The following is a 21,927-nucleotide window of genomic DNA, read 5'->3' on the forward strand; positions in this document are numbered from 1 at the left end:
CAGCGAACTGAATAGTAGTCTAACCCCCACCTGAGCCTGGCACGTAGAGAGGTAGTTATAGATCTGCTGGCTTCAACGAGTTTTCCAAGCTCCTGCCACGAGATATACCCAGGTGTCTGGCAGGCTGCGGTGAATCCAAAGCATGCAAAAACCAGTTTTCTACACTTTAGTAGTAAGATTCGTCCCTCGAGATTTCGTGAACAATATCAAAAGTCATATTCCACAATCTATTATCATAAAACTACTATTATCAATCATTGCCAGGCAAGGAAGTGCTCAGAAAAAATCATAAGAACCATATCATCTTACCCACCTAGGGCTGGGGTTTCTTGCTTTCCTTCACAATATCCCGCAGCCGCTGTTCCAGGACGTTCCGCCCTTCCGCATCCGCCCATATCTCATGCGGAGCGTCATGAACAACATCCCAGGAGAGGAGCCTCATCGTGATATGAGAAAGATCCTCTTGGCGCTCTGCCCACTCTTTATTACCGCGAACCTCAAGGCCAGAGCTCACCACCACCAATGGCGTGGTCCCCATTTGGATATGGCGAGCAGACTGTACTTCCGCTGCTGTCATCGAGACTGCAACTAGACTTTCTTGCAGCTTGGCCTTGATAAATTTGCCGGATTGGTAGGCCGACCGCCCGATTACCCGATCCTCGCGGGTGCGGCCACGCAGCAGAGCGCCCGCCAGACGATCAAGCCCTAGTGGAGAGACCACACCGCGAAGCCACAGGAAAAAGCCTCGACTTGGCTTTCCAAGGTCATCTAAGTAGGCTTCGTGCAGGGGATCGATCAGGAAAATACCGCTCACTTCAAGAAGACGGCGGCTTGCAAAGAGTCGAGAATATAAACTGCCGACTCCAGCAGAGACAACAACCCATGGGCCAGACTCATCTGCCAAAGCCAAGGCCTCAGAGAGGGCATCTACAGCCATGCCTGCTGAATGTGGCGATGGAGCATTGTCTGACCAGCCTAGCCCTGGTCGATCCCAGTAGCAATATCGACTTATAGCCCCATGACGGTATGCATCGTCAATGAACGGTTGCAATCCGTGTTCCACCGGTCCATAGTCACCCTCGAGTAATATGGTAGGTTCATCGGCACTTTCTGCAGTATGGTTTCCCACACATGCCAGATGAACTTGGTATGCGTCACCATGAACGGAATAACGCTGACCAGCAGGCTCAAGTGATACATCACGGGAACGAAGAGTCAATGTTGCAGTGAACAAGACCGTGGCGATGGTCATGACAACCAGGACGACCATCTCGACCAGCACAGCCAGCCACTCCCGCAGGGAACGGCGGGTCTCTTCACGGCCGGTGAGTCTCTCTTCCTCTTCCCGTTTGCCCCAAGCCACAGCTCGGTTCTGGATGACTTGATACAGGGAAATAAGAGATGCCCAGGCAACGGATGCAATACCCACCCATCCTTCTTCAAGTCGAATTCGTGGCACTGCCAGAATTACTATCATATTCACCAGAAGTAATACGGTCAGAACGCTTCCCCATATGGTCATTGGCTTGGAAGGTACTGCGAAGAAAAGCAGGCCGAGCATCAAGTATCCAGTTGCGAGAGTGACGTATGAAAATGCGAAAAATCCCGAGCCACGAGTGTGCATCAACGGCGGGCTAACGAAGATGGACACTAACAGAAATGTCCACCATACAAAGCTGATGGCCAAACCTAGAAGGGACACGGCACGCAAAGCGCGCACGCTCCATATATTATAAGGTGATACCTTATGTCTCCGGTTAGACCCTGGGTAACTCATATTCCGATGCATCAACTTACAGCTGGATCGTCAGGGCTCAGATACCCCTGAACGTTCTCCGGTGGTAGCAATCTTGTGCGCTCAGTTGGGTGAGGTGTTGGGTCACCCGCATTCTGGTCATCCTCGCGCTCAGGACCTTGACGCGAGTGGCCTGCATAGTCATTTTTGTGGCCCCATATGGAAGCCATCTTTGACATCGTCAACGCCTGGGCTTTCTCAAATTAATTCTGGGTGAAAGATTTCCCCCGCAGGAACTCCATAGATGTATGGGGGATCACCACAACCTTAATATGACGTCATGCATTCGACGTATCCAAGTCTGAACAGGAAAAGGGCGTTGGACAAAGGAGGGCTCACGTCGTCATTTGAAACCTTTACTCTCTGCTGTTATCGCATTTCAAATCGCCCTTTCCACCCTTTTATCCTGATTCTTTCCTGAAGAATATTTTCATGTTCGAGCAGCGGCCTTGAATGGAGTGGAAACCTGACTCAAGGTGCCTGCTCCTGCTACGTTCCAAGACAGTCAATTTTTTACACAGTGTCACTGTATACAAGTGATGGAGTCCGTCCCAAGATGTGTATACATAGTCGGGTGCCCTTTCCCCCACGCCAATAGAATCGAGGACACAACACCAATAAGACCCTGAGAATCAGATAAGAGAGACTACTTGTTCCGGGGAAGAGGGATTCTTTGGGTAGGGTAATTAGCAGATTATACATTCTCCTTCATGCAGAAGCCCTGAAGCCCATTGTAGAAAGACTGACATGCAACGAGATACAAAGTTGCGACTCTTAAAGTATTCACCGTAGGTCCCGGTTCTTAGTCAGCATGGTCGCGCTCTCAATTAAGCCAGCCAACTAAGGCGTGCATGAATCGCCCAGTCTACATCCTTTCAATATTCAAGTGGGGACAGTGATGCCCCCAGGTATTTTCGCCATCACAAATCTCGACTTGGACTACATTTCGTGGCTGATTCTTCCTACAAAACCCCAAGTCCGCAGTTGTGACTTCGGGTCCTTCGCCCCGCACCCTCGATGAGCGAGCTCCAGAGATCCTTTGTCAGATCCAGATTGGCCATGTTACCTCCAGAGGCACCACTAACAGACCCAATTGGTATGCCCAATGAGAGTCGAGATGAGGATAGCTCTTCAGCCTCCTCATTATCATCCACAGGCACGCTGGTGCCTTCGCCGACAAGACATTTATTCGCCCGAACAAGAAATCCGTCAGTCTACCTTCCAGCTCTGTGTTTACATTTGTTTTTATTTTTATTTTTTATTTTTATTCTATTCTTTGGCTTTTTGACGTTTTGTTGCAGGATGCTTGGATACCTTGAGCATGTCTGGAACTCTGAAGTTCAGAGCAAAGCGTCTGGACGGGACTAGCTAACATTTGCCTTCAGACAATCAACCCAATCACTGGCGTGGACGGACTTCTTTGAGCAGGAGCTATTCTTACCCCAGGAAGCAGAAAATCTTCATATCATCCATCATGTTTACCTAACTCCCCCACGTCACTCTGGGCCACTCTTCGTGATGCATCACGGTGCAGGCTCTTCGGGCCTCTCATTCGCAACATGCGCGGGGGAGATCCGGAAAATTCTTCCGGAGGCTGGAATCCTATCCATTGATGCAAGAGGACATGGCCGTACAACGATGACGTCTAACCCGGCAGATTTTGATGATCAGAATCCTTCCATCGCAGCAGCTACGCAAGCTGAAGCTGAAGGTCAGATTGAATTGGATTTGAGCCTCGAAACCTTGAGCAAGGACCTCGTGCATGCGGTTCGCAAAACCCAAGCGCGAATGAAATGGGAACAATTGCCAGATATTGTCCTCGTGGGTCACAGTCTTGGCGGTGCTGTCATTACTGATGTGGCGAAAAATGGTGAGCTGGGCCCTAAGGTCTTGGCTCATGCGGTGTTGGATGTTGTTGAGGGTGAGTCCTCTGCTTGGCAAACAATCAGATATCTCTGGACCTAATCAATATGTAGGTTCCGCTATGGATGCCCTCCAAAGCATGGAAAAATACCTCCTCGCCCGACCAACCCGGTTTCCCTCCCTGGAATCGGGAATTGAATGGCAGTATGCATCCCTTTCTCTTCATTCTCCGTATTCAAATTAGACAAATCACTAAATCATGCGAGTTGCAGCACCCGATCTCGAACAATTCGAAACACCGCCTCTGCCCGGGCTTCTGTCCCTTCTTTGATATATGAAGAAGCCCAACCTGCTGATCCCTCCAGGCCTTGGGTCTGGCGCACCAATCTATCCGCGACCAAACCATTCTGGGAAAATTGGTTTATTGGCTTGAGTAAAAAGTTTCTCGAGGCGCGAGGAGGAAAACTCTTGCTCCTGGCAGGAACAGACAGGCTGGATAAAGAACTCATGATTGGACAAATGCAAGGTATCCAACTATCTGCGCTTTTGCCCTGTGGAAGAGTCCCTGCTAACTTGCCCGACAGGGAAATACCAACTGCAAGTCTTTCCTGAAGCAGGCCATTTTGTGCAAGAGGATCAACCGGCCAAGACGGCGCAGGTACTGGCCGACTTTTACAAACGAAATGATCGCAGTGCCTTGGTGCTGCCACCAAAAGTAGGGGATATGCAAGCAGCCGCTGCAATGAAGAAAGGGATCGGCGCTACCATCAATGGACAATTCAAGTAGATACGAATGTGATAACTAGTCCACATATCGAGGAATGGATTGGTAGTCAAAGTCGCATTGTATACCCGACGATCAATGAGGTCGCCTACCCAATCTGTAGTTTAATATTGTTATCAAGCCAGTCCTTTGGGGCTAAGTCAAGGTCAATTATAGAGAATAATCTGACAGACACGAACATTACATCCACCGCTGTTTGACAACGGGAGCCGGTAGTCATACTGTCTGAACATTCTGAAATGGCTTAAATAGATAGTCACTGGAACTTACATATCGCTCAAACTTGGAGCAACTTGCAAATATTGGGGTAAGAAATACATTTTGGAGGTCATCATAGGGGTTGGCAACCATTAGGTGCCATGGTAAGATATGCAAGGGCTTTTGAACAATACCAATGTGGAGAATCCGCACCACCGTCAACCATGAACGCCAATGAAATTCCGGAAGAGACAACGAAACATTCGATATCAAAGAAGGGAAAGCTCAGGCAAATTAAAGAAGATATGCAGTGAAGAACCGGGGGTATTTGCGCCGAATAAAATAGATGTGTGGGACGACGGAACCGCGTGGTCGAGAAGCCCGAGAGGCCCGTTCTAGGGGAGGTATGCACCTCCAGCCACAACCAGATTCATGTTGGTGAACTTGACTTTGTACACGGCGGTCTTCTTGGTCGGGAAGGCACTGATTTGATCTGGAGTCACCACGACATCCTTGCCCTTCTTCTTCTTGCTCTGAGCCGCGGTCCCCGCAGGGGCATTACTGGGATCGATCTTGGCAGCACCAGAGCCTTCGCCAACCGCCCGAGCTTGGTTCGCGTCTTGGGGGCCAGTCACGTCCCAAATCCGAACAGTTCCGTCCGCACCACCCGAAACGAGCACAGTCGACTCGACACTCCAGCTGAGAGACCAGATCCCGCCCTTTCCGTGTCCACGCATACGTTTCAGCAGTCGTCCAGGGGCCAGATCCCACAGGAAAATCGAGCCCTGATCATCGGCAGAGGCAAGGATCTTCCCGTCGCGACTGCACTCCATGGCGGTGATGTTGCCAGTATGACCGGTAAACATACGCACCGCGTTTCCGGTAGTGACGGCCCACATCCGAACCGTGTGATCACAGCTAGCAGTGAAGATGTACGCAGAGTTGGGGTGGAAGCACACGCAATCCACATCCTGCTCGTGGCCAACAAAGATGCGCTGCTGACGAATATGATCTGTAACCCAGAGGCGGGCTGTCCGGTCAGACCCACCTGAAACGAAATAGTGACCAAATGGTCCCCAACACAAGTCCCAGACAGGTCGATCGTGACCCTTGTAAACAACCATGCATTGCCAGGTATCAAGAGACCAAAGTCGAATGGTCTTGTCCGCAGAAGACGAGAGCAAGAAACGGGCATTGGTAGGCACATAGTCATCAGGGTCCACGTTCTCGGCGCGCGTAGCTGAGGGTTGGAAGGCTACCGCATAAACAGGGCCGGAGTGGCCAATCAAGCGACGGGAATTAGCAGGGGGTTGGTCATCCATTTCAGGGTACGCGGCTTCAATATTGTTGCCATCGAGAGTCCAGACACGAATATATGACTGTTCGAACCCGGCAGCCACGAGAACATTGTCGTCGGAAAAGTCAAGGCAGTTTGCCCTGCGGATCTGTCAGCATTTTAGGCACATCAAATCGAGGCTAGGGGACTCACCCGTCATAAGTGTTGTGGAAAGTGAACATGCACACGCTAACACCAGGGCCCACGCCACCAGTGCGTCCCTCGATCTTGTACCGATCGCGGTTTTCCTTGACTTTCATAACCTCCATGCGCACGTCCCGAGCAGTTGAAGGGGGAAAAGGGATGTCCGCGCGGGTGGGGGCTTCGTCATCTTCTTCCTTCTTGATCATCTGATCGAACTCTTGAACAAGAGTGTTACGCCCGGGAACAGGAGCTTCCTTGGCATCCTCGTCGGCGAGTTCAGCACGCACGTCTTCCTCCAAAGCTGGTTCCATTGGCATCTTTCCGAGACGAAGTCGAGGCAGAGTACCTGCCATGGCTGGATTATCACCAGTGTAAGCCGAGCCGGGATGATGACCGGGGATACCCTCGTCCTCGGCAGGAAAAGACTGGCCTGCTCCGATCTGACCGAGCATCGTAGCAAAACTGAACCTATCATCGGCGGCGCGGTCCATGGTCTTGACAGTGCAGAAGCTGCTCAGAATTGCGTTCATCACCGATCCTCCTTCTTTTTCCTTGCTTTCAAGGAACTGCAGAAGATTGGTGTATGCAGGATTGCTGAGGACAATGCGGTACTTGTTAGTGCGGTAGAGTTTGGCTACTGAATTGGCCTGGACATGCTCTGGGAGACTGATGGGTTCGAAGACCCGAATGTCATCCGTATGTTCTGGCAGAAACATGTTCTTGTTTGTCTCGAAGAATTGCTTCGCATCTTGTGGGTAGAAAGAGGTGATCATGTTCAAGAAGGAATAAACAAAGAGTGGCCACAGCACTCGACGGAGTTCCGGCTAGATTGCTATCAGCACAGCGTTTGACTAGAGGGCTTGAATGTTACTGACCTTGTAAAGATCGAGGTTTTCCTCAACCCATGTCTTCAGAAGATCTAGATAGCGCGTTAGAATGCCGTTATGCCGTGTGAGGTGCTAAAGACTACTTACCGAATCCCTGCTTAAACTTGGGGCGAGCATCTTCGCCAAGAGGAGGGAGGGGTCGACCATCGATCTCTTGGTTCGCCGATTCCATCCGGAGCATGGCCTCTGTGCGGCTATAGCCTTTCTTGGCTAAATAATCAATGACCTGCATAGAACCACGAAATTAGCTAGGCAGCTCAGACGTGACAAAAAACCACGGAACAGACAGTCTCGCTTCCAAAGGGAGTTTCGGCCAAGAAAGTCGTCAGAGTAGACTGGAGCCCCACGGCCAGATTGGTCTCTGTCTTCTCGGGCCGCGAGGACTGCAAGGGCTGTGATGGCTGTGACTGCTGCTCGGGCTGCGAGGACTCATCCTCAACAGCGGTCTGGTATATTGGGAGTGCAGCAGTGCCCTTTTTGCCCTTTTCGCCCTTTGGCACGTCCTGGCGACCTTTCTTTTGGGACTTTCGAGCCATAACTTGGCAAGGCGATGATGATAATGTGATGACTTTGGGTGAAATGGGGATAAGGATGAGAAAAAGGGAAAAATAACAAAAAGATGACTGAAAAAAAAAAACATGAAGAGAGGAAAGTGAGAGGAAATGCGAAGATCGAAATTGTGAGGCGCGTTGCGTCAAATCACGAAGCCATATGATACCCTATTCTAAAAGGGTGTGGCCAGAAGACACGCTTCGTCTCTTTCCAGCATCCTATACTTCGTTTATAAACAAAGCTTCACTCCTCATAGGGAAAATGACATCCGTCACTAGCGCAATCTCATAGACACCACACTGTCTGGAAGGGGCCTGGCTTAATGGGATTGAAGCTCATATTCCCAAGAAAGAGAACGTGTACATGGTGAAGACGGAAGACGATAGAGATGATGGAATCGATAAATTTCAATCATCATGGGCAAGAAAAGCATAAGACGCAATCCAACCTCCTGGTAGACTGGATGCAGATTGTATACGAGATGTTACTCACAATTTGGTTCAGGTTTTGTTGAGACATGGCACCACTCTGCGGAGGAGGTGGGCCTGGAGTTGGTGGGGGATGCACTGGTGGACCAGACAAAGGTTGCTGGGAGTTCATGGGCATTCCGCTGCCATTTGCACCAGGGCCCATACTGCCGCTGCGCGGTACAGGGCTAGGGGCGCCGCCAGGCGCAGACATGGTGATCAAATAGGATGGGTGCCAGTGGAAGGTGGGTGTAAGGAAGATCGTTTCTCAGATAGAACATGTATAGCTATAAATTGAGTGAAGGAGATGACACAGCACGAGGTCGTGATGAAGAGGTACAACGAGGAGTGATTTTGATATCCCAATGGATCGGAACGCCGCATCTGGCACTATTCCACCGCCTTCCTCCCCCAGATTCTCCACGTGATGCTTCCAGCTTCACCTTAATTGCTTCATTTGCAATCAAGCGTTGAATCGGACCTGGACATTCCTGCAAAGAGGCAAATACACCCAGTCTCTCTGTGGATGTTTTTAACAGCAAAACATGGCGGACCCAACACAGACCCAAACATTTAGCTCTGCGGATCGTATCCGTCAACTGAATGATATTGACCAGGTACACAAGCTTCCCCGAGCTCGAAAATGGCATACTAACCAGGCTGCGGGATTGAAGGACGTTGCCAAATTGATCCATTCCGCTGGGCTTGGGATTCAAGCTCTAACGAATATGAAACCAGACTCATCTGCACCCCTCCACAACGGCTCTCTCGAATCACACAAGACCCAATTCAAAGAAGCCACTGCACAGTACTTCGCCCTCCTATCCTCCATTGACGTGCGTCTCCGACGCCAGGCCCACGCTCTGGAAGAAGCTTCAGTATTGAGACCTGAAACAAATTCTCGCACAGGCGATGCGACCGGCGCAGGTGCGGGTGGAGCTGGAGCTAGCGCTGGATCGGGCGCCGCCGCCAACCCTCTTGACATTAGTTGGTTAAACAGTCGGAAGGACACCGTCGGGAAAGATAAAGAGGCAGAGCTGTGGGCATCGGCACGGCAGTTTGTTGAGCAATTGGACGGGTCTTCGGGCTCGCAGCGCTCTGACAAGCCAAGTCGGAATGCAGAGCAGATGGAGGTCGATTAATCCAGGTGTATCCGCTTTTGGGTTATGAGAAAGGAGTAGGGTTGAATTTGCGATTTACTTTGATACCCCCCAAATTCCAAACGGTAATGGCACGAGAGATGAGGCAGGATCACAGCTGCAATATGCGCTGGAAGAGCGCTTACTATATAGAGATGGAATCGAGCTGATTCGTATATGACAGAGCGAACATATTGATGAGAGTAAAGATATGCAAAGACAACTAAAGAAAGACCGATGAGACGTTTATCACGGGCTCCCAGAGCCATTTGTGGTGTCAAGATTGCAAGAAAAGTTCTATTTCTGCATGGACTTGATCATCTCCAATTGTGTTGCGCGGTCCCGATTTGTCTCCGAAAGTGGTGCAAGGCCTAATAGATGATCACATTAGCACAGGATTGCAACCATTGTAGGAGGACCACTCACTCCGAAGCTCGCCAACAACATCCTTAGCCTTGCCAAAGTAAACCTCCTCTGAAAAATCACAGTAATGTCAGCCAATGACCACCGTTTCATCCATGAATGAAAAGGACGTACGTAGCAAATTTCGCATCTTCAACTCCATATCCTCCACTAGTCTGCCCACATTTGCGACGTGGCTGGCATCCGATTCCACGGGCAGATCCACTTCAATCTGGCGAGTCATGTTGCCGCTCAGGTCCATCTCGCCGAGGGCCGGACTTTCGTTGGATAGGTGAAGGATGACTGTGCTGGTCAGTTTGTAGTGGGACATGCGAGCCCGATCGGTGGCCTCGAAGACGTGGATGCTGTCCCAGGCGCCCGAGCTCTGGGAACCGGGCGTTACCCCTGGGAGATGCAATCATTAGCTACCACTGCTTTGGCATGTTTCTATCACCGTCCGAGAAAGAACATACCCTTTTTCAGAAGGATCACCCCAGCGAATCCATCATCCAGGTCCCAAAAGTACACACTTCCGACACCACCCTCGTAGTAGAGCTCCCGGTAAACATCAAAGGCGTCATTGGCCGCGACCTCCAGCTTGCGCACACGCTCACTGGGGACAGTGCCATCCTCCAGCGGGGGATCAAATTCATTGCTCCATGGTGATCGGTAGCTATCTCCGTCACGGTTGTAGTCACAGAGAAGGTAATCCCGGTTGGACTGCTTGCATTGGCGAATCTCCAAAGGCTGGTCTACAGAGGAGAGGAGATCTTCAGTAAGATCAGGTACAATTGTTGTGATGGCCTGGAGGTTGGCCTTGGTATCATGCGGGTTCAGACGGCGGAGGAGGTCGCTGGAAGGAAAGTGGTCAGCTCAGTGCATGGGGCGGGGTTGCTATTGGGGATCGGATTGCGGAGGAACTTGGGTCGCTTGTAGACTATGTCCTCAGGAGAAACATATAAATGAAATATCGAACATGTGCATATTACTTACAGCGCGCTGTCAAACTGTGCATCAGCCATGGTGGGAGAGGGAATGGGAGGTTTGTCTATTGATGATGCTCGCGGATGTTGATGGGAGGAGGTGCGTGCGCCGTGCTGAGGCGGCTGTTGCAGTAAGCGATCTATATCACGGATCCACCTTGCATACAATTTGATAATTGCGAGATGTCTACGTGGAGGATTCATTTGTATTGATCAAGCCCTTGCAATGAAATTATTCTTGAACTAAGTATTGCAAACATCAACCTAACCATTAATGTTATCATCCAATAATTATTTGATTCGAGGCCTGTCAAGTGCGACGCTGTGCTCGGGTATCGGTCTTATATATTTCAGCGACCCAAATAGCTCAACGACAACCTTGGGATTTTCTATTACTGTACACGAATCTTCCACTAGGTATCTGATTACCCTAAGGTTCAAAGTGTAACGAACTCTGATGATTCGAGGCCTAGGTTTATATGTCACCTATAGCCGACCTTTGCTTTTGACCTTAGATGTACAGTATGCATGAATCTTAAATGTGGCGCACCTGGACGGTTAGATGCCTACAGAGCTTGGATTTTTGACGTGCAACACTTGATTTATGGAGCATGTGCTGTTAATGTGAGACTTGGCAATGCTATTTTCATAATCCAAGCTTTCCAAGTTTGTATCGCCTTCGTAGCTGATGATATAAAAGGATCCCTTGCGGGATACACTAGGTATTATTAGCTCAGTCAGGAAGGGTTCAACAGACCCCCCTTGATCACGGACAAACCAAACGAACATCAGAGACTCATAACCCTTGATTCTCCAAGCAAGGTCAATCTTCCCACAAATAAAGCAATTCAGATATCCCATGTGAGACAGGGCCAATGAGAAGCGTGTCTAATTTCCTTTACGTTCTGGGGAATTGAACTCGGTTTAATTAGATAGCACGTAGGCTTGTGATTGTAGCAGAAATAGCCCGAGTGTTTCTAACGTAGTATTTAAGCTCGCGTTGCTGACATTCTTTCCTCCTCTTCTCCATACGCTCGTTTCCCCAACTCAGTCGCTACCTCTCGTTTTCAACTTCTCACCTTCTCAACTATCAATACTTCTTCACGTCCCTCGTTTCAAAATGAAGCTGATTCTTATCTTCTTTTGTGGCCTGCTAGCTCTCGTAGCTGCAGCGGATACAGGTGCCAAAGAGCAGTGTGCCAAAACATGTAAGCTTTTCTTTTTGTTCATCGCATTGAGAACAAGTCTCTTCTAATACTGCCTTCCTTAGGTGATCCCCGTGACAGTTGCTGCATCGCCAAGTGCTATCAGGTGCCTTGCCCCAGTGAGAGTCAGGTTGATGACACCCATGATTGTGTCGCCGCATGCCCTCAGGGCACTGGCTCCCCAGCCGACACCCAGAAGTATGCCGACTGTGAGCAGCGTTGCTTCGACACTCACTACCTCCCCGCCGCCGGTGTCGCCGCTACAACTACTTCGTCCGGTGCCACTGCTTCTAGCACTACTACTTCTGGCACCACCACCTTTTCTAGCACTACTGCCTTCACAACCACTTCTTCTGATACAATTGCCTCTGGCATCTCTGCTTCGGGCACCCATACTACCCAGACTGATACCACTGCCAATTCGGACAGCATATGTACGTGAAAGATTCTTCCGGAATTTGGGATCAAGGAAGCTCACATTTAGTCTCGCAGCCTCCAAGGAAAGTGGTTCGTCCAGTCCCACTAGTGCTGCGCACACCACCAATGCGGCTGTCAACATTCAGATCAGTGCTTTGAGCGTCAGTATCTTTGGCTTGGTGATCGCTGCTTTTGCTTTGTGAGCCATTTCAAGCCGAGCTCGCATGATGGAGATGTTTAGTCTCTGGTCTTACTGCCCTCCATGTGCCCTTTGTTTGCGTCCCATTTTCTATTTCAATATATGTGATACTCTTTTCTGGAACTACACTTGAATACGAGGGCCAGCAATAAATTTCCATAAACTTTACCTTTGGGGTCCAAGCCCGGTGAGGCTGTAACAAGACGTAAACAAACAAGGTGCATCATATGCAGATCATACCCCACAGCCCCGCATGGAACTATTGGAAATTTCAATGTGCACTGCGTTAGTAAGGTCGATGCAGGGAGACCTTGTGAGTAAATCTAGATCTCCGGCAGATAAGACGCACTTCACCGCCAACGCTCCGTTTGTTTAAAAAAAAATTGACTTTCTCCGCTCCCTCATGAACAAAACATCGGAATTCCATTGAATCGGAGTCAAGTCCCAATTGGATTGTCGAAGGCCTAAACACAAAACCCACCAAAGAATCATGGCAGCAACTCCCAGCATGTCAGTATCCAGCCCGCAATTTGAGAGTTTATACAACGAAATGTCCACTTTCGTGGATACGTGTATGTCGGGCCATGACCCTTCCCACAACCCGCCCCATGTTCATCGGGTGGTCAAACTGGCTCTCAAAATCCTGGACGCAGAACGCCAGCTAGACCCACAAGCACAGTACTCCGGCACTGTGGTGAAGCTTGCTGCCCTGCTTCATGATATCGGGGATCGAAAGTACTTGCCAAACATGTCGACGGATACAGCCGTGGCAGCGTCTTTGGATCCAAAGACAATGGTCGAACATGCACTATTGCAGCGTGGTGCACCCGCAGACCTAGCCTCCAGAGTACAGACTATCGTCTCTCATGTATCGTATTCCACAGAACGCAAGGATCCCTCCGTGATCCGACGACTGATAGATCAAGAGGGCTTGGTAGAGCTGGCAATTGTGCAAGATGCCGATCGACTGGACGCGATAGGGGCTATTGGCATTGGGCGTTGTTTTACCTTTTTGGGGGCGCAAGGAAAGAAATTTGCTGGAGAAGGCGGGTGGGTCATGAATAATGCAATTGAACATTTCGAAGACAAGTTGGTGAAAATAGAGGGCATGATGAAAACGACGACGGGCAGGAAGATGGCTCGAGTGCGGACAGAGAGATTGAAAGTCTTCGAGGGATGGTGGGAAGAGGAGATGGCGGAGGCAGCTTAGAGAGAGTCGAGGAAACACAGGACAGTCTGGTCTATGTTGAATATGGACCCTCAAGAGGGACTGAGTTTATATTGATGTGCATAGCTAATCCCGACCTAGAAGGAGTGATAGGCCATGGCAAAGAAACCAGAACCAGGAAGTAGAGAACGGCAAGGCACATTCCAACATCAAAATGACGCAAATCCTCCAGTCTATCACAATGCAATCACAAAATAAGTACAAGTCTGGGTATTTGGGTTTCTGTGTGAGCAAGTGGAAAACCCCAAAAAGGCCGCGAGACAGAGCGAACAGGCAGACAATCCGGGGTTTAGAAATCCATCTGATGCAATCTGATCAAGCGACAAAAGGGGAAGAAATAATAAGCAGTAACTCCGGGTGTAGTTCTCCAACGCCATACTCGTAAAGCACAAAGTTCTAAATCACCAGAAGAAAAGAGATATTGGAAGAGCGGAAATCGAGATATAGAACTCGAGGTCAGACTCGGTCTCGAGCAAAGTCCAGAACCTCACAATCATCTTCAAAGAAGCCATCGTCGGCTTTCAGGGGCGCTGATGTTTTCTTCTTTCGTCGAGTGGTAATAACGACCTCCTCAACGTGACCGGTACTATTGGTCAGACTGATGAGATTCTCTATATCACCACCAGCGCCAAATGAATGTCCATGGACAGCAGAGTCATCTTCATCGTCTGCATTGTCACTGGCACTATTGCTGTACGATCTCACATGTACTTTAGTAGTCGGGATTTCGCCCCCAAAGACCCATTGTTTACCAGAGTCAGCCATGGTTGGATCTGCCTCAGTGCCACGGGTAGAATAAACATGTAAGCCAACCCGCTGATCGGTATGGAAAGGTTGGTATGGCGTGTTCGTCTCTATCTCCGCCTGAGAGAGGGGCTGACAGAAGGGCCCATTCGAGCTAGAGGGGTGAGCGCTAGCAGATGGCAAAAGAAGCGTTGCCTTGACAGCTAATTCCGGATCGTATGCTTTGAGAGGCGCAGGTCCACAGGGGGATTGCAGACTAGCAGGTAGCTTGTATTGTCTCTCTTTACCGCCGATCACAGAATGAAATTGACGGTTTTTGTGGCTAGTCGGACCTCGCTTGAGGCGGTATAACTTGAAATTGCCATCATCCACCAAGCCCAAATAGATCTGGCCTTTATTACTGATCCAAATCACACGGGACGGGGCTGGGTCTCGTGCGAGTCCCGTCAGGTGAAGTCGATTTTCCCCCACATGTCGAAGGGTGTGAACAGTACCAGTGGCCGCAGCTCCCATAGATTTGCTGAGCCCGGCTGCAACGACCTTTCCGTCCTTGATGCCAGCTGCGGTTGGCAGAGCGAATCCGCTAATGTTCGGGAATGCAGTGCCGCTAGTTGAAGGAACACGCCCTCGAACAGCGGAGAAGAAGGGTTGAGTCTTCCCTCCGACCAACTTCATGGCTGCTGACAACGGATTCCCACCGGTCGCTTGTCCTGACATCTCCTCACTCGTTGGGTCAATGGTCGGAGACTTTTTGGGTACGGGGCGAACTCGGCGGAAAGGAGGCCATTGAAACGCACTCCGGGGGAGGTCAAACACATGGACAGTCCCTTTACGCGTAATGATGGCTAATCGATCGCCCACTGGTGCGGTCCATATCACATCCACAATGCTTGATGTGGTCAACCGAGCGTATCGTGCTACCTGACGCACATTCGGGCTTTGATCAGTTAGATCATCAGCCATGAACGCCATTGCTCGGCAATTCTTAAGCTGCATTAGATCCCAGACGTATTGGACGTCGCCTTTCTTACTAGCGGTGAAAAGCATCAGTCCATTAGGCGATAGGGAGAGAAAGCTGCAGCCATTAGGCGCCTGAAAGGTTGCCACAGGGTGTAGGGAAGCCGTCTTCAGGTCCATGCCATCATCAAAGCGCTGCAAATCAATAATAGAAACCACTTCGGGGGCAGGAGAGGCGGTAGATTGCGTATCCTGGGCATGCGTTGGCGGGAAAACTCCATATCCCGAGGCAGGGGAATCTGTGCCTCGACCTGGGCGTTGAGCGAGCGTCCCAGCCGAATTCTGGTTATTCCAGTAAGTATTCCATGCTTGCATTCCTTGATCTCCCATCCAACGAGCACCTTTGACAAGCTCTTGCGTGACACCTCTGGCAACCTTGTCGAGAAAGCTCTCGCCTTCGCCAACATCCGTTGCACAATTCACGGAGGGCATAGTAGGAGGGCTGCGAGTCTCAAGTCCTTGAGCTCGTTCATGTGTCAAATTTGTAGGGACTATTCCTTGAATAGATCCCCTGTACGAGGAAGATGGAGGAACAATTGCTAACCATCTCCCCTGCAATGCTAGGATAGGACGCTCAGACAACGACGTGCGGGGCAGGTCATTGTGAGAGCCATCCGGGTCTGTTGAGCTAGAAGAGGTGGAGTATCGCCGATTTTCCCCGGTCTGTATATTTGTCCAGGTTTTCCCCAAGCACTGATAGGACCCCAAAGAGGTTTGCCTGTACACATAAACTTCTCCACTGATACCAGAAGCTACAATAACATGGTTTCCACTAGTCATGAGCTTCAAACTACCCATAGGCGAGGGTGCCAAGGAAGGAAGACCGGGAATGTTCTCCAAAGACGGTATAGGGTTACTGGCAAATAGCGTTGCAACATGATCTCCAGATCGGAGAGAATAAACCTCGACTCGCGTTTGATAGAACGATATATCATCTCGAGGACGACGTCTGTCACTCGAAGGACCACGTGTCATGGACGGAGGCGCTTCATTGATCTCAGAGCCCGCAGAGGAAACACGACCGTCTTCGTCATTCGGTGCTAACGGTCCGTGAACAATGATGACCACGTGAGCCTGAGTAGATGCAGGTGACTCCGTGGAGGCGTGACTCGGCACAATCTTTGCTTCGAGAACCCGACCATTGAGGCCAGTGATCTGCCCGATGAGCCGTGTCCGATGGTCTTCAATCACCTGGACTTCCACTCCACTGTCTATTCCTACCACCAGAACATTCAAGACACCGCGTGATGCCTTTGACAGATTTGGAAGAGTATCAAATCCACAGAACGAGTAAGCGCCATCCACCACCGGACGGGCGTGGGAAGGAATATCGATTTCTGGTGCGCCGTAGAAATGGGCTTGAGGCAGGTGAGGTGGGGGCGGAAGATTACTCATTGGACTTCCATAGGAGTGACTCTTGCGTCGATCCACAGACTGCTGCCGGGACTGCATATTGGTTCGGTACCCACTACTGTAGCTGAATGGTCGAAGCCGCGTTGGGGGAGATGCCGAAGAAGGTTGGCTAAAGCCACCTCGTTCTTGGATAGTGGGAAAGTTGAGAGTGGATTCTTGAGGAACCTCGCCATCCATCAGATCCGTTGGAGGACTTTTTCCAAAAGGTACAGATTGAGCCCATGTGTCAGTGCGGCTGTTAAGATCAGTGTCGACGTTGTCTCTCATTGACCCGAGCACGTCGAGGACGGGCGATGTCACGGTGGGTGGGACATGGTGATCCAGAAGGGGATCTGGACAGGAAGATGGCTCTGCCGGTGGAGGCTCCGAGGGCTGAACCCTGAATTGTCACGTTAGTATTGTTTCGAAGGTCGAAATGAGGGATTCGAAGGGCCACATACACGTCGTCTGGAGGAGTCTCTGTCTCCGTCAAAGCCTTGGCCGCGGCCTTGGCCTTTTTGCTATTTTTCTTCTTTTTGCCTTTGCTACCACTTGACTCATGCTCTGGAATGATGCGGATCTGACCAGGACCGAAGGATGTCTCGTCTTCTAGCGACTGGCTCTGCTGTCGGATCAGATCGTCAGGTGCGGCCGGGGGCATTCAACTGGAGTGTGCCTCAAGGAGACACTGGACGGTTCAAAGCAGAGGAAGCCGCTCTCAGGACCTTTGAGGAGGTCTGAGAACGGAGAATGACCGGTCTGTTGCCGATCGTGTCGTGAAAGATAAGCTAGAAAGGTTCAAAGGAGGGGTTCAGTTCTATGTGCTACCAGTCAGAACAATTCACAGCCATTCTGTTGTACTTTCCAGCTGCACCGGAAGGTAAAGGACTGGTAAAATGCTACACAAATCATATCGGACTCACTGATTAAGTTGATTCGGGTGGATGATAACAGTCGGTCGAGTTGATCGAATGTCGAGGAGTGTTTAGAGGGACCGAGGCGTATCTAGAGCGGAGCTCACTCTGGATACGCGGGGAAGCTGATAAAGAGTGATATGCGTGGACAAGGAACACAGCACTCACTGGAAATAATTCCAGTCAGTGCACGAGGAAAGGGTCTAAATAATTATATGACACGTTTGATTTGATCCCAAGTTGGGTGTAGAAAGAAGGGACAAAACCGATGAAAGCGGGGGAAGTAAACGCGGTGCCTGAGTCAGAACCGTGACCAAATGACCCCTCGCTGTTCAGCCGGGCGACCCAGGTGGCCCCTTTTCAACTATGACTATTGATTACAACTCAAATCCAAGGTTATTGCCATAAAAAATTCCAGGGTTGACCACATCCTTATCTAAGCAATGGCCACTGTAAATCCATGGAACTCGTCATTGCTTCCGATCATAGCCGTTATACCTGAAATCCAAGGATGGACAGCTAAAGCTGGTATGTATGGTGGAGAATCGGGGACCCGGGGTCACGGGGCTTAGTGACGCGGATTTTAACCTTGGGAGTATGTTGCTGACGCTGATCATTCATGCGATCGTTCCTGTTTGACCGATCACACTCCGGAGATAGCCATGAGCGCCACGTTTTGCCTCAGCTCTCTTCACCATGACCGATACTGGAAGCAGGAATAGTAAAGGTCTGTCGAGGAAATGGAGAAATGACAAAGTGAAAAATAAGGAGAAAGGTTCTTTTGATTGTTCTATTAGATTGGAGGCTGCAATAGCAGGGACCGCGTGGGTAGTGATACAGAGCCCATGTGGGGCCGATGATGGTGGATGTAGATTCCCCTGATCGTTCCCAATTGTAACTCAAGTCTTCTTCTTTGCAGCAGCCTTGGCCTTAGCGGCCTTCTTCTTGTTGCTGTTGATCATCACAATGCCTATGAAGGTGCCCACCACGGCGGAACCCAACAAGGCCAGAATAACGGGGATACGGATGGCCCAAACACGGGGAGGGAAGAGGTCGTGGAGAGGGTGCCCGGGGTCAACGAAGGGCTATTAAAGGAGGTAATTAGTACAGAATAAATTCGTTTTCGGGCGGGGACAAAACACATACCATCAACAGAGTCCAGGCGGTATAGTAGAGAAAGATTGCGGTAGCAGCCAAAAGCATGGCGGAACCCACGAGTTGGCCCAGCTATCATCATTTGTTAGTGGAGGATAGGCAAACATAAAGCTAAGTCAAACAAACCATTGTTATCAAAGGGGTGCTCGCTTGAAGGGAGAGCTCAAGAGATCCAAGGGAAGAGAGTGAGAGCCCTGGAGATGATCACTTGTTGATTCCAGGAGCTCCACGTTTAGTCGCAATGGCGCTGACTTGGCCTCCGTGCACGTGACCCAAGAGCTTTCACTTTGGGAACGCGGATCCGAGTCAAGACATGATCATTCAACCCTACGCCTCTCCGAGGTCCCCCCCCCGTCCCTCTCTTCCTTAGCCATCCGAAATTCCTCCTCCGGATTTTTCTGAGGCTCTCACCATGGACGACCCCGGTGTTCTCCAGTCGGCGGTGCGAGTGCCCACTCCTCCTCCAGGCGCGCTATCACCCAGCGTAGCTTCGCGAAAGCGTTCGCCGCCTTCGAGATCGCCCTCCCCGAAACGTCGTCGCTCACCACCAGGGGATTCCTCCAGAGATGATGCAGATGTTGCGGGAATCAGCTCCGCCCGTGCGGTCGAGCGGGAGCGCCAGCTCGCTGATCGGGTTCGCGAACATGAACGGCAGGAAGCTGCCCGCAAGCCATTGACTGAGGAAGAGAAACAAGCCTCCGCAAAGGCCGAGTACGAGAAACTGCTCAACATGCGATCAGGTGGTACCTACATCCCCCCGGCACGTCTCCGTGCACTGCAGGCCCAGATCACGGACAAGACCAGCAAGGAGTATCAGCGCATGGCATGGGAGGCACTCAAGAAATCGATCAACGGTCTCATCAACAAGGTCAATGTGTCCAATATCAAGTATATTGTGCCGGAGCTCTTTGGAGAGAATTTGGTCCGAGGTCGAGGTTTATTCTGCCGTTCTATAATGAAGGCGCAGGCGGCTAGTTTGCCTTTTACCCCCATCTACGCTGCGATGACCGCTATCGTCAACACCAAGCTGCCCCAGGTGGGAGAGTTGCTGCTATCTCGGTTGATTATTCAGTTCCGCAAGGCCTTCAAGCGAAATGACAAAGCAGTCTGTATTTCGTCAACTACCTTTATCGCGCACCTCTGCAATACCCAAGTCGCGCACGAGATGCTTGCTGCTCAAATTCTGCTGCTTCTACTCCACAAGCCCACGGACGATAGCGTGGAAATCGCAGTGGGGTTGACTCGAGAAGTTGGGCACCATTTGGAAGAAATGAACCCCCCAATTGCGCTCGCCGTCTTCGACCAGTTCCGCAACATCCTTCACGAAGCTGATATAGATAAGCGAGTACAATACATGATTGAGGTGCTCTTCCAAGTCCGCAAGGACCGTTACAAGGATAATCCTGCTGTCAAGGAGGAGCTCGATTTGGTGGAAGAAGAGGATCAAATCACACATCGTCTGGGCTTGGACGACGAAATCGAATCCCAGGACACCCTCAACATTTTCAAGTTTGACTCGGAGTGGGAGCTGCACGAGGAAGCTTACAAAAAACTGAAGACGGAAATCCTTGGCGAAGATAGCGACGAGGACGACGACGAGAATGATGATGACGAGAGCTCGGAAGAGGAATCGGATGCGGAGGAACAAAAGATGGACATCAAGGATCAGAGCAATACGGACTTGGTCAATTTGCGCCGGACAATCTATCTGACGATCATGTCCAGTATCGACTTCGAAGAATGCTGTCACAAGCTGATGAAGATCAACCTTCCAGCGGGATTGGAGCCAGAACTACCCTCAATGATCATCGAGTGCTGCTCACAAGAACGCACATTCTCCAAATTCTACGGCCTGATCGGCGAGAGATTTGCCAAGATCAACCGATTGTGGTCGGATCTGTTCGAGGCAGCTTTCGCCAAATACTATGACACCATCCATCGCTACGAGACGAACCGCCTTCGCAACATTGCGCGCTTCTTCGGCCATATGATCGGCAATGATGCTATTGGGTGGCATGTTCTGTCTGTTGTCCATATGAACGAGGAGGAGACCACTTCAAGCAGTCGAATCTTCATCAAGATTTTGTTCCAAGACCTGGCGGAGCATATGGGCTTGTCGACTCTACAGTCTCGTTTCCGGGATGAGATTTTGCGACCAAGCTTCGAGGGACTGTTCCCGACCGATAACCCCCGATACACTCGCTTCTCCATCAACTACTTCACTAGTATCGGCATGGGTGCTCTGACGGAGGATATGAGAGAACACCTGAAGAATGCTCCGAAACCCGCACTGCCCGCGCTGCCAGCTGGGAGATCTCCATCCCGCTCGCCATCTGTTCGCTCCCACCCAGCATCATGCTCGACATGCACCCCACGCTCATCCCGATCCCCCTCTCGCTCCCGCTCCCGCTCATACTCTTACTCTCGATCTCCTTCCCGGGATCGGGGCCGTTCTTACTCTCGTTCTATTACCCCATCTTCGCGCGGTCGAAGCTACACACCTTCTCGAACCCGATCCCGATCTCCACCCCGTCGTAGCCGCCGCGATGGATCCTACAGTCGATCCCGGACGCCATCTGATCGTTCACGGTCGGTCTCGCGTACACCCCCTCGGCGCACTCGAGCTCGCTCTGAGTCTCGTACTCCCAGTCGTAGCCCGTATCGTGCCAGGCGCTCTGTTTCTCGGTCTGTCACACCGCCACGACGTCGACGCAGCTACTCGCGATCAGTTTCCCGCTCGGTCACACCTTCTCGCGACCCGGCATCCAAAGATGCCAGACGGTCCATTGCATCTGCATCCCCTCGTCGATTACGAGATCAGTCTTCTCGCTTGGTCTCTCATACACCTCCCAAACGGAGAGATGATTCGCGCCGCAGACAAAGCTTTTCCCAGACTCCCCCTCGGCGACGTTAATTGCTGGATGAGCAAATCATATTCATTTATGTCCGAGAGGAAAACACACAATTTTATTTCATGATCTGTCGCGATTGGTAGTTTCGATGATTGGGCTGGAGAGGTCTGGACGGCACATGAACAATTTCAAAAATCACTGTATTTTATCTATTCCTTACATTTCATTGGCCCTTTCCGCGATAATCCACGATT

The 21,927-nt window shown here is 50.7% G+C and overlaps 10 protein-coding genes across 10 annotated transcripts; 5 read left to right on the forward strand and 5 right to left on the reverse strand.

Moving 5' to 3' along the window:
• Positions 1-313: 313 nt before the first annotated feature.
• N7484_010225 (DUF2417 domain-containing alpha/beta hydrolase) lies at positions 314-1,965 on the reverse strand (the record flags this gene model as incomplete). The annotated part of the gene is made up of 2 exons (XM_057120612.1): positions 314-1,744; positions 1,798-1,965. 2 exons carry the CDS (start codon positions 1,963-1,965, stop codon positions 314-316), a joined length of 1,599 nt encoding a protein of 532 aa, XP_056970167.1.
• Positions 1,966-2,812: 847 nt separating this feature from the next.
• On the forward strand, positions 2,813-4,445 carry ppe1 (putative ribosomal protein/carboxylic ester hydrolase (Ppe1); the record flags this gene model as incomplete). Its single annotated transcript, XM_057120613.1, has 5 exons — positions 2,813-3,003; positions 3,181-3,716; positions 3,772-3,862; positions 3,931-4,184; positions 4,243-4,445. The coding sequence occupies 5 exons, from the start codon at positions 2,813-2,815 to the stop codon at positions 4,443-4,445; spliced, it is 1,275 nt and encodes a 424-aa protein (XP_056970168.1).
• A 590-nt stretch (positions 4,446-5,035) lies between these two features.
• N7484_010227 (putative transcription initiation factor TFIID subunit) lies at positions 5,036-7,543 on the reverse strand (the record flags this gene model as incomplete). Its single annotated transcript, XM_057120614.1, has 5 exons — positions 5,036-6,077; positions 6,130-6,944; positions 6,996-7,039; positions 7,095-7,233; positions 7,295-7,543. 5 exons carry the CDS (start codon positions 7,541-7,543, stop codon positions 5,036-5,038), a joined length of 2,289 nt encoding a protein of 762 aa, XP_056970169.1.
• A 1,028-nt stretch (positions 7,544-8,571) lies between these two features.
• N7484_010228 (mediator of RNA polymerase II transcription subunit 11) lies at positions 8,572-9,168 on the forward strand (the record flags this gene model as incomplete). Its single annotated transcript, XM_057120615.1, has 1 exon — positions 8,572-9,168. One exon carries the CDS (start codon positions 8,572-8,574, stop codon positions 9,166-9,168), a length of 597 nt encoding a protein of 198 aa, XP_056970170.1.
• A 294-nt stretch (positions 9,169-9,462) lies between these two features.
• cap2 (F-actin-capping protein subunit beta) lies at positions 9,463-10,589 on the reverse strand (the record flags this gene model as incomplete). The annotated part of the gene is made up of 5 exons (XM_057120616.1): positions 9,463-9,536; positions 9,592-9,639; positions 9,703-9,972; positions 10,041-10,420; positions 10,561-10,589. 5 exons carry the CDS (start codon positions 10,587-10,589, stop codon positions 9,463-9,465), a joined length of 801 nt encoding a protein of 266 aa, XP_056970171.1.
• Positions 10,590-11,670: 1,081 nt separating this feature from the next.
• Positions 11,671-12,375, forward strand: N7484_010230 (uncharacterized protein; the record flags this gene model as incomplete). Its single annotated transcript, XM_057120617.1, has 3 exons — positions 11,671-11,758; positions 11,821-12,189; positions 12,248-12,375. 3 exons carry the CDS (start codon positions 11,671-11,673, stop codon positions 12,373-12,375), a joined length of 585 nt encoding a protein of 194 aa, XP_056970172.1.
• Positions 12,376-12,861: 486 nt separating this feature from the next.
• N7484_010231 (HD domain-containing protein) lies at positions 12,862-13,581 on the forward strand (the record flags this gene model as incomplete). The annotated part of the gene is made up of 1 exon (XM_057120618.1): positions 12,862-13,581. The coding sequence occupies one exon, from the start codon at positions 12,862-12,864 to the stop codon at positions 13,579-13,581; it is 720 nt and encodes a 239-aa protein (XP_056970173.1).
• A 474-nt stretch (positions 13,582-14,055) lies between these two features.
• Positions 14,056-17,413, reverse strand: N7484_010232 (uncharacterized protein; the record flags this gene model as incomplete). The annotated part of the gene is made up of 2 exons (XM_057120619.1): positions 14,056-17,152; positions 17,214-17,413. The coding sequence occupies 2 exons, from the start codon at positions 17,411-17,413 to the stop codon at positions 14,056-14,058; spliced, it is 3,297 nt and encodes a 1,098-aa protein (XP_056970174.1).
• A 1,128-nt stretch (positions 17,414-18,541) lies between these two features.
• Positions 18,542-18,976, reverse strand: N7484_010233 (dolichol phosphate-mannose biosynthesis regulatory protein). Its single transcript, XM_057120620.1, has 3 exons — positions 18,948-18,976; positions 18,813-18,893; positions 18,542-18,751 (listed from the first exon to the last, which is right to left on the reverse strand). The coding sequence occupies exons 1-3, from the start codon at positions 18,948-18,950 to the stop codon at positions 18,566-18,568; spliced, it is 270 nt and encodes an 89-aa protein (XP_056970175.1). The 5' UTR covers positions 18,951-18,976; the 3' UTR covers positions 18,542-18,565.
• Positions 18,977-19,233: 257 nt separating this feature from the next.
• Positions 19,234-21,735, forward strand: N7484_010234 (MIF4G-domain-containing protein; the record flags this gene model as incomplete). Its single annotated transcript, XM_057120621.1, has 1 exon — positions 19,234-21,735. One exon carries the CDS (start codon positions 19,234-19,236, stop codon positions 21,733-21,735), a length of 2,502 nt encoding a protein of 833 aa, XP_056970176.1.
• Between the last annotated feature and the right edge of the window lie 192 nt (positions 21,736-21,927).

The sequence above is a fragment of the Penicillium longicatenatum genome (genome assembly GCF_028827895.1).
Source record: "Penicillium longicatenatum strain IBT 33135 chromosome Unknown contig_6_segment0_segment0, whole genome shotgun sequence".
In the NCBI taxonomy this organism is placed as follows: domain Eukaryota; kingdom Fungi; phylum Ascomycota; class Eurotiomycetes; order Eurotiales; family Aspergillaceae; genus Penicillium; species Penicillium longicatenatum.